This window comes from Phoca vitulina, unplaced genomic scaffold, assembly GCF_004348235.1.
Source record: "Phoca vitulina isolate PV1807 unplaced genomic scaffold, GSC_HSeal_1.0 scaffold35, whole genome shotgun sequence".
NCBI classification, from domain to species: domain Eukaryota; kingdom Metazoa; phylum Chordata; class Mammalia; order Carnivora; family Phocidae; genus Phoca; species Phoca vitulina.
Window position 1 is genome coordinate 17,089,050 of NW_022589738.1, and position 10,699 is coordinate 17,099,748.

Sequence of the window (10,699 nt, forward strand, 5' to 3'; positions counted from 1 at the left end):
TTCCATTCTCTTCTGTGGCCTGGCCTCCTGTGTACACTTGAGGAGGTGAACTATATTTGGATTTGACCCAGCTTCCGAGTCAGAAGAGAGTTGGCAATAGATGCGTCATTGCTCACCTAAGACTATTGTGATAACTCTCATTCCCTCAAGTGCTGCCTTGCTCCCTACCAAACCGCCTCCTCTACAAATCCATCCTCTACAAATTCTCCCCTGCTGGCTCCTCCAGCCTCTCTACCTGCCACTTCTCCTGCCTCGCTCTGTATGTTCTAGTAACTCTGAGGTGTTGTTCTCTCTCCTCCTGACACCATTTCATACCTTTGTGTCCTTGCAGACACTTCCCTTTCTGTCTAGAATGGTCCCCTCTTCTTGTCTGCCTGGAAAACGTGTGTTCACCCTTCAAGCTCTATTCCAAAGACATTCCCACAAATTCAGAGTACCACCTGTTGGTTTGCAAACCAGCCGCCATATACGCAGAGTAAGGAGAGACCAAAGAAAGAGGCAGACCACTCCAGATTAGTATGTGGCAGCTTTAATAAACAAGGAATCTTCCAAAGTTTATCTACGGTGGCTGCAAGATGAGTAGATCTCTGCACCCACCCACCAGAATCTTCCAAGTTTATATATATGAAGGCCTTAACTGGGTAGAGCCATATATACTGTCCAATGGTCTCAACACCAGATTACTATCTCAAGGCTATGTCCTGGGGGCAGCTTCTGGTGCAGGGAAGGCAAGCAGAGTGCACATTCCAAGGACAGGGAAAGAGGTGAGGAGCCTCTGATTGCCCAGGTCCAGCTTGTAGGTCAACCAGCAGTTACGTCCTCCTGATGACTTCCTGCAACACTACCCTACATATTCCTTATTAATTAGAAAGAGTGAAAGTTACTTTTGAACAATGTAGAAAGCTAGCTAATGTCACCTTAACCAGGTGGTCAAAATTATCATCATCAACGGGACAAGCAGATATCCGATGTCCCCACAGCCATGGACCGAGAATGACACATGCTGGTAGTATTCTTGCCAAAACCATTTCACCTGACTCTAATCCCAAAGGAACGATCAAACATGTCCAAATTGGAAGATGTTCTGCAAAACTGGCTTGGACTCTTAAAAAATGTCAATGTCAGGAAAGACCAAACCAAGCCACACCAAACCAAAGGCTCAGAAACTGTTTCAAGTGAAAAGTTGCTGAAGAAGCATGACAAGTGAATGCAGTGTGAGATCCTTGATTCCATCCCGGATCAAAGTGGAAAAAAAGAAAAGAAAAAACAGTTACAAATAACATTATTGGGAGGATTGGTGAATTTCTAGTATGTATTATATATTAGATAATAATGTTACATCAGTGTTAAATTTCCTGACTACGGCCATTGTTTTGTGGTTATGTAAGAGAATGTATTTGCCCTAAGGAGATACATGCTGAACGCTGAACCGCTAAAGTGTTGTTTGCTATATCTGCAGTTAACAATCCATGGTTCTGCAAAAAGAAACAAGGAACAAATAAATACGTGTGTTGGTATATCTAGAGAGAAAAAAGAGAACGTGGTGGTATTAACAATAGAGGAATTATAGGTGAAGGGTAAATGGCTCCTCATTGTTCTGTTCTCTCAGCTTTTCTGTAGGTTTGAAATTTTGCAAGACAAAAACTTGGATAGAATAAACAATAAATAATAAAAACCAACAAATGAACAAAAAGCTTTGTTCCAGGTCATGTTTTCTGTGAAGCTTTTTATGACATCCCCCTCCAACCTCCTGTCCCCAAACACACACACATAAAACAATGGATCCCCCTCTCTTCTGGACTCTTTTATGATCATCTGTCTCTCTGACCAAACTCTAAGCTCTCTGATAGCTGGGCCTGTGTGTGTTGTGTTGAATCTACACGAGGCTACAACCATACCTGACGCCGATTGGATGCTCAGCTGATGCTTTTTTTAAAATTAATCAAGCTGAGTCTTTGAGGCCTGGATAGGATTCAGTGGGCAGACAGGAGCAAGAAAAGTTTCTCAAGAGAGCGGAATGGTTTGAGCAAAAGTGGGGAAGCAGGAATGTATATTGTGTATTTACCAGGAACATTTGATTTGTTTGGTCAGAACTGAAGACTTATATGGGTGAAAATGCCTGGCACACAAGACAGTCTTAAAAAATTTGGTGAATAAATGAATGAATGAGATCTGAAGGGCAGGCTTAGATCAGATTGGAAAGGGCCTTGACTACTGAATTGAGAAATCTGAACGATAACTAGTTCTTGACATCCAGGGTCTCTTCCCAGTGGCAGGAAGAGATTGTGTCCTTGGGAAGCCCCTTATAGAGTCTCGTCCCTAAATAATAAGGAAAAGTTGGGGCACCTGGCTGGCTCAGTTGGTGGAGCATGCGACTCTTGATCTCGGGCTCGTGAGTTTGAGCCCCACGTTGGGTGTAGAGATTACTTAAAAATAAAATCTTTAAAAAAAAATAAGAGACAAGTGGGAGTCTGAAAGTGACCTGTTTCCATACTCAGGAGGAGAAAACATCAACTCCTCACCCACCTAGGAAAAACCTCCTAATGGGAGTTTTAAGACATCCAACATCCCTCAGAAAGAAAGGGCATCACAGAATATTGGTTGAAAGAATAAATAAATGAATCTTTTTAATATGAGTCATGCTTGTCCTTGAGAATAGTGTATGAAATTACTTCAGTTAATTTTACTACATTTTTAAAGTTTACAAAGCCTACACATATGAAAGAACTAGACTAATATCACTCTTTAGGAGGTTCCACATCATTCCATAGATTGACAAAGCTCCTCACAATGCCATATCTTAAATGTTAGGTTAAACTCTTTTCGACAATTTTGAAGCTATCCCCAATGGACAGTTTTCATATTTACTTGATGTTTGTGCTCTCTTTTCTTCCAGATAGATTTGTGGGGGCTGACAATTTAAGTGATGCAAACTAATCTGCTTATGCCAATCAAGAAAAAGAAAAGTGCATTGTCTTTTGAGGTTATCATTCCCTTGACCATTCATAAACAGGCTGGCATCTATTTTGTCCTTGCTCATGGTCACAGCACACCACAAAAATCTTAGCTGAGAGGAAATGCAAATCTCAGGTAGCATTTTAAATACCTATTTTTGGCCCAATTATGAGGTAGCCTTGAGTTGTCCCAGAATTTTTAACATTACCAGGGAGAGACCGGTGGCAGTCAAAACAACTTGCAGTTTACAAAAGCATGTGGGCATTCTTTTTGAAGAAAGTAGACAAGATAATCTGAGCTGTTGTCTCCCAGGTAATGAAGTAGAATCGGGTGACAAATCGTTTGGGCCATGTGCACAAATGGATGGTGACACAGCTAAATTAGTCAAAACTGTCCACCACAGGCCATCTTCATAGATAAAGGGCTATTTATGAGTCAGCAGTGTTCTTATAATCAGTTCTGATGTGCTTTGTAAGCAGGAGTATAATTCCAAGGCTACAATCCACAAAGAAGTATCAGGACAGCCCACCCAGCCCAGCCCAACCTATATGTCGCTACAGTTTTATAGAGATTAGCATATCACATGAACCAAATGCTGTTCTCCGGCTTAAAATATGTTATTGCTACTTTGTAGAAAAAGTCTGTGCCCTGTTCTTCGCTACTAATAAAATAGAAGCATTCACAGATAGCGTGTTCAGTGTGATCCAACAGTTGAAGCATATACTAGGTATCTTGTAATAGAACGTTTTAAAACGTCAGGCAGATAAGAATTAGGGCTTGGAAAATGAACCGCTATGAAGAGAGATAAGAAGGGATCTGGGGTTTCTCTGAGGACCCGGCATGGTGGCCAAATCCTCTCTGTGGCCATTTGCCACTGCCATGGAAACCAGTGGGCCGGGCAATCAGGGATTGTGACGCCTGGGGGCGGGGAGGGGGTGGTGACCCAGGGACTGGTCTTCTGTACCCTAGACCCTCGACTGAGACTTCACAGCGCTGCTGCATCCTCAACTCGCCCGCCGGAGTGGTGCCCCGAACCTTTCCGGAGAAAGACCACTGCCCACCGCCTTGATGACAACACCTCCGCGTCTCCTCCCGGCTCAGGCTGTCCGGCAGCCCCCGGTCCACGGCCTCTCCCAGATAACCAGCAGCCTGTACATCAGCAATGGTGTGGCGGCCAACAACAAACTCATGCTGTCCAGCAACCACATCACCACGGTGATCAACGTGTCGGTGGAAGTGGTCAACACGTTCTTTGAGGATATCCAATACATACAGGTGCCGGTGGCTGATGCTCCAAGCTCGCGTCTCTACGACTTTTTTGACCCGATTGCTGACCACATCCACAGCGTGGAGCTGAAGCAGGGCCGCACGCTGCTGCACTGCGCCGCCGGGGTGAGCCGCTCCGCCGCGCTCTGCCTGGCCTACCTCATGAAGTACCACGCCATGTCACTGCTAGACGCCTACACGTGGACCAAGTCGTGCCGCCCCATCATCCGGCCCAACAACGGCTTTTGGGAACAACTTATCCGCTATGAGTTCAAGCTGTTCAGCAAGAACACCGTACACATGATCAACTCCCCGGTGGGCATGATCCCTGACATCTACGAGAAAGAGGTCCGTTTGATGATGTCTCTGTGAACAGCACCTGACCGTGACCATCTGCTGACGATCCTACACCAACACTGAACTCGAACGGTGAACTTTCGTTGGTAAAGAAAACGAGATGATGCCTTTTAGAAGAGCCAACAAAAAGGGAGGGTTGTTGGGAGTTTTTAGCTTAGGAAGCTTTATCTTTAAGGAATAAAATGCATTCAGTGTAACCGGGTGACGGTGTTTCTTCTCCCGTGAGCGGCAGGTCATGGCTGCCTCGGCCTGGCCAGAGAGGAGGGTGGGCAAGGTGGTGCCCACCTCGGATGGACCTGTATCCTGGGCCCCCGCCCCAGGCCGAATAGCGCAGGAGTGAGTCCCCCCCAGGATCCCACCTGGTTCTTCCCAACCCAAAGTCAGAGACTTAGACATCATGGCGCCACCACTTCTCGCAGTAAGTGCCAACCTCTGCTAAGCGGCCTTCACTGGGGTGCTCTGGGAGCCCTTGGGGGAGCCTCAGGCCACCCCTGCCCCCACCTTCAACCACAGGGGCCCAGCTCTGGTTTTCTAGATTGGATTTACGCAGAAAATAGTGTTCAAAAAAGCCGTTCCACTTTATAAAATTAAAATGATTTTTTTTCCCAGTGCTGTCCTATATGGCAAGGTCTCAAGGTGCCCTTGGCGACCTCTGCCAGCCTTTGTGAAAAGGGGCATCAATCCCCTTCTCCGGGGCACGTGCTGAGAGAGAAAACCGGCCTGACACCAGGCCTCAAGGGTTCCTCTCATGGGGTCTTGACTTGGAAGGCTGGAGGACACAGCCCTGTCGCCTCAGACACCTCCTCCCATTGTGACCTGGGGCGCCTCAGAGCCTCTGTTTCCTCACCAGGCAAGGCGGTGACAGCCCGATTCTCACAGGGTTGTTGTGGGGATGAGATTCCTCAGCGTGAGCCCTAGCCCGTGAATGGTTTAATGCTTCGAGTAGAGAGCAGCTCTTGTTATTAATGATACTCCCGGGCCCTGCTGGCTGGGGGTCAGCACATTTGTCCTCATGATGGCACTTACCCCATCCGCGCATAGCCGCTTTGTTGTCTACCAAGGGCTTTTCCAAAAAATCATCCGGTCTGTAGAAACAAAGGGTTTAAGGTTCTTTCCACCCTACCTCAGAGGAGGCATAGATTTCGAGCCTTCTAGGAGTTCCTGTTGTTTCATTGTGTTTAATCTGCGTGCACACAAGGAACAAGAAGTTCAATTTCAGCACCCTGCCCCTCCGAGGCCTTGTTTAGAATTGCTGACCATGAGAGCTTGCGTCCCAGGATCCACCGAGATCCGTGGGGGAACTTGCCAAAGGGTCAAATGAGTGAGCCCCAGAGCAGGCCTTGGAATCCAGGATTGTACAAACTCCCCAGGTGCCTGGCTCTGGCTTGGGAGCAGCTATTCTAATCCAGAGGATTTTAGACAGAATATAGAAGACAACAGCACAACCATTCCCGTTGACTGACGTGCGTGGGTCCAGAGCCCAGTGGCTTTCAAAAGCTGGTTCTCTCCAAACCCATCCCCACCCCCACTGCCACAAAAGGAGTGCCCAGGGACACAATTTGGGGTGGTGGGGGGAGAGGGGTGCTGTGAAGACCACTGCTCTAGACGGATTCCCTCCTTCTACAGATGGAAGAACAGACTCCCGGAACACAAGGGCTGGTGGGGCAGAGCCCTTCACAAAGCAGCCTTTCTGGCAATAAACCCAGATAGGAAATTTCTTTTAAAGTATTTTTAAAAAGATATTTATTTGGGCATGTGTGTGTGTGTGTGTGTATTTTCTTTTTTTTTTTTTAATGACCAAATTAACAGACCATAAAATTAACTCTCTTCGGACACCCAGCCCTATGCGTGTATGTAACCACAGCCACAATGAGGACACAGAGCAGTTCTGTGACTCCAAAACTTTCCCTCATGCTTCCCCTTTGTAGTCAAACTCTGGCCCCACCCCAACCCTGGCCAACGCTGAGCTGTTCTCTGTCCCTGTAGACTTGCCTTTAATAGAATGTTACATAAATGGAATCATACAGGATATAACTTCCGGAGACTGGCTTTTTTCACTCAGCATAACGTCTGTGCGAGTGGTGCATGTTGTATTCTAGTGTATTGATGTACCACAGTTTCTTCTACACTCACCCAGTGAAGGCTATTTGGGTTTGTATTAGTTTCCTAGGAACTGCCATAACATAACACCAAAACCTGGGTGGCTGGAAACACAGCAATGAATTGTCTCACAGTCCTGGAGGCCAGAAGTCCTAAATTAGTCTCAGCAGGGCCATGATCCCTCGGAAACCTGTAGGGGAAAACCCTTCCCTGCCTCTTGCCCATTTCTGGGGGTTGCTGGCAACCCTTGGCATTCCATGGCTTGTAGATGCATTGCTGTGGTCACGTGGTCATTTTCTCTAATGTGTCTTCACATCCATCTTCCTTCTGGTACGTCTGGGCCCAAATTTCCCTCTTCTTATAAGGACACCAGTCATATTAAGGAGTTCACTCTCCTCCAGTATGATTGCATCTTAACTAATTATATCTGCAACGACCGTGTTTCCAAAGAAGGTCACGTTCTGAGGTTCTAGGGGTTAGGACTTCAACAGATTTGGGGGGGTACTATTCAGTTCATAACAGGGTTGTTGCCAGTTTTTTGGCAAGTATGCATAAAGTACTCTCACACAGACACACACACACAGAAGAAAAGGATCACGTCACCTGGAAAAAAAGAACTATAGCTGTTTAAAAGTAAGATATGAGTTACAGTGAAAATAATAATAAGCATCATTTATTAGGAAGCTATTATATGCCAAGCGCAGGACCAGGTTACTTTACATTGTCTCTAGTCCTTACATCAGCCCTTCAAGGTGGGTGTCACCTGCAACATACTGATGAGAAAACAGATTCCAGGGGGTTAAGGAATTTGCCTAAGAAAGCACACAGCCCGGGAGTGAAGTGATATTCACACTGGGCTCTGTTTCTGTGCATTTCTTTTGAGATAAAGCTAAGCAGATTGAAAGAAGAAAAGTTTTGATCCGTGCCCTTGATTCCCAAATAGCGTACATACAAATCACCCGGGGACTTTTAATTATGCAGATAATGGGGCCTCACCACCACCGATTTAGGGGCAGTAGGTAATAGGTAAGGTCCAGGAAGCTGCATTTTTTTTTTCTTTTTAAGTAGGCTCCATGCCCAGCCTAGAGCCCAACACGGGACTTGAACTCATGACCCTGAGATCAAGACCTGAGCTGAGATCAAGAGTCAAAGGCTTAACGAATTGAGCCACTCAGGCTCCTCCAGGAAGCTGCATTTTTAACAAGCATCTCAGACCACTCTAATGAAACATTCACCAAATAGTTGTTAATGCTAGGGTATTCTGTATCTTCTCCTCTTTGTCCTTTTTTTTTGAATTATCTATTCATGCCCATAGTTTTCTATCCGAGTGTAAATTTTTTTTTTTTTTTTTTTTTTTTAGTTGTAGGAACCGGAATATAGAACAAGAATATTCAACTTTTCTTGTCAAATATGTTGCATGTATCATGTGCCATTTGTTTTATGGTGCTTATTTGGGATTCAAAAGTTTAAATCTGTGTGTAGTTAAATCCATGAGTCTTTAACTGAATGGCTTTCGCTTTTTTTTTTTAAAGATTTATTTATTTACTTGAGAGAGAGAGAGCTGGGGGAGGGGCAGAGGGAGAGGGAGAGAGAGAATCCTCAAGCAGACTCCCCGCCGAGTGCGGATCCTGATCTAGGAACTTGAGCTGAAATCAAAAGTCGGCTGCCCAACCAACTGAGCCATTCAGGTGCCCCTGAATGGCTTTTGCTTCTGAATAATACTTTAAAGGTTTCCTCCACGGCATAACCATAAAAATGTTAACTATTATTTTTCTCCTGATCTGTTTTTTTTTCACTTTTAAACCTTATCCCCCAATTTTTTTAATTTGAAAATTTTCAAACACCCAGAAAGTTGGAAGAATAGCATAATGAGCATCCACATTTGCTCCACTTAGGTTAGTCAGTTGTTAGCCTTTTGTCATATTTGCTTTCTCTCTTTTTTGATATAATACTTTTTCTTTTGGTACCTACCTGAAAGTAAGTTGCAGATATCCTGACATTTAACCCTTAAATATTTCCAAATACATCATCTAAGAATAAGGACATGCTCCTACCTATTCACAATATCATCATCAAATCTAAGCCAATTAATAATAATTCCCCAATACTCAGTTCATATTTAAATTTTCCTACTTATACCCCAAATGTCTTTTACAGCCATTTTTTTCTTTCCCAAACAGGATCCAATCTAGGTTACACATTGTATTTTATTATTGTATTTCTTTCAATCTATGACAGTGCCCTGGCTCTTTTTTCCCCCCCTGACATGGTCTTTTTGATGAGTCAAGAACAATTCTGTGTATCATGTCCAGCACTCTGGCTTTTTCCAATTACTTCCTCATCTACTGTTTAACACGTTCCTTTATCACCCTCATCTTTAAACTTGAAGTTAGGTCGAGGTTTGATTAGGTTTGGGTTAAGTATTTTTTGCTACAACACTTCAGAAGTGATGTCATGTTGCATCACATCAGGAGACACAAATGTCTCTTTGTCCCATTAGCAGTGATGCTAAGTTGGATCATCACTTAGTCAAGGTGGTCACCACCAGATACCTGCCTTTAAAACTAGTGAGTAATCTGTTGGGTGATAACTTTCCCACCAGGTGAATATCCTATTTCTTTCATCCCATGATATTAACATCGATTAAGGATCCTTGCCTCAAACCAAGTGTTACATAGGGGGACATTAACTCTTAAATCTATCCCAAACTAATTTTGGTATATGGTCTAAGTTGGAGTTCTTTAACTTTTTAAAATAATGGTGAGATATTACAAAACTCCCATAAATATTTGTGTCTGCTTTTGTTCCTTCTGGTTTGTTACATTGTCTCTTTTCCTGTGCCAGCTTCACATTCCTTAAAATTGATGCGGTTTCAGAACAGGCAGTAACATTTGGTAGGACAATGACATCTCGCCCTAGCCCTGCATTTAGACTTCTCAGAGGCTTTTTTGTTGTTGTTAGATTCTTTCTGTCTTCTGGATGAACCATTTTAATAGTTATAACAGGGTTTTAAATTTTTTCCATTAGGATTTTGATTGGAATTACTGTTTTGTCTATTTAGCCAAGGTTGAATCAGAAAAACAGAACCCACAATAGTTATTTTACCAGAGAAAATCTAATATAACGAACAATTTAACCAGGTATTGGAGAATTGAAAAGGCAAAAATAGAACACACATTGTATGTTTCCACATATATAAACACTTAAATAAAAGATCATCTACTCAGAATGTCTGATATTTGATCAGTAAAGTATTAACCATATTTTTGGAGTTTGTATATCTTAATTCCAAAGGTTCATAATGTTACAAACTTTTTTTTTTTAAGATTTTATTTATTTATTTGACAGAGAGCGAGAGAGCACGAACAGGGGGAGCAGGAGAAGGAAAGGGAGAAGCAGGCTCCCCGCTGAGCAGGGAACCCAATGCGGGGCTCGATCCCAGGACCCTGGGATCATGACCTGAGCTGAAGGCAGTCGCTTAACCATCTGAGCCACCCAGGCGCCCTCATAATGTTAGAAGCTTGTAATGTAGTGTACATACATACACACACACACAGGCACATACCCACTCATTCAATTCTTTGCAATTCAGTTTTTTAAAACAGGTTTTGCCTGCTAAAACATTTAGCTGTGTATCTGTTATGTTACCAATGAGACCTTTGTGACATCACATGATTACCTATTCTGATCTACACTGTTAAGGTAAAGAGATAAAGATATCCAATAAGAGGGCTTTGTTTACCTGTGGGCATTTGAGAGCCCATCTCCAGCTACTTCAGTGTCTCCTTCTCATACATTTTCACTATTCCCTGGTTAATGAGATATAGGCAGGTTAGGAGGTGACCTCTTTTTTTTTTTTTAATTTTTATTGTTATGTTAATCACCATATATTACATCATTAGTTTTTGATGTAGTGTTCCACGATTCATTGTTTGTGCATAACACCCAGTGCTCCATGCAGAACGTGCCCTCTTTAATACCCATCACCAGGCTAACCCATCCTCCCACCCCCCCCCCCCCA

General features: G+C 43.7%; 1 protein-coding gene across 1 annotated transcript; it reads left to right on the forward strand.

Moving 5' to 3' along the window:
* Positions 1-4,023: 4,023 nt before the first annotated feature.
* Positions 4,024-4,751, forward strand: DUSP21 (dual specificity phosphatase 21). The gene has a single exon (XM_032426450.1). It carries the CDS (start codon positions 4,024-4,026, stop codon positions 4,591-4,593), a length of 570 nt encoding a protein of 189 aa, XP_032282341.1. The 3' UTR covers positions 4,594-4,751.
* Positions 4,752-10,699: the final 5,948 nt, after the last annotated feature.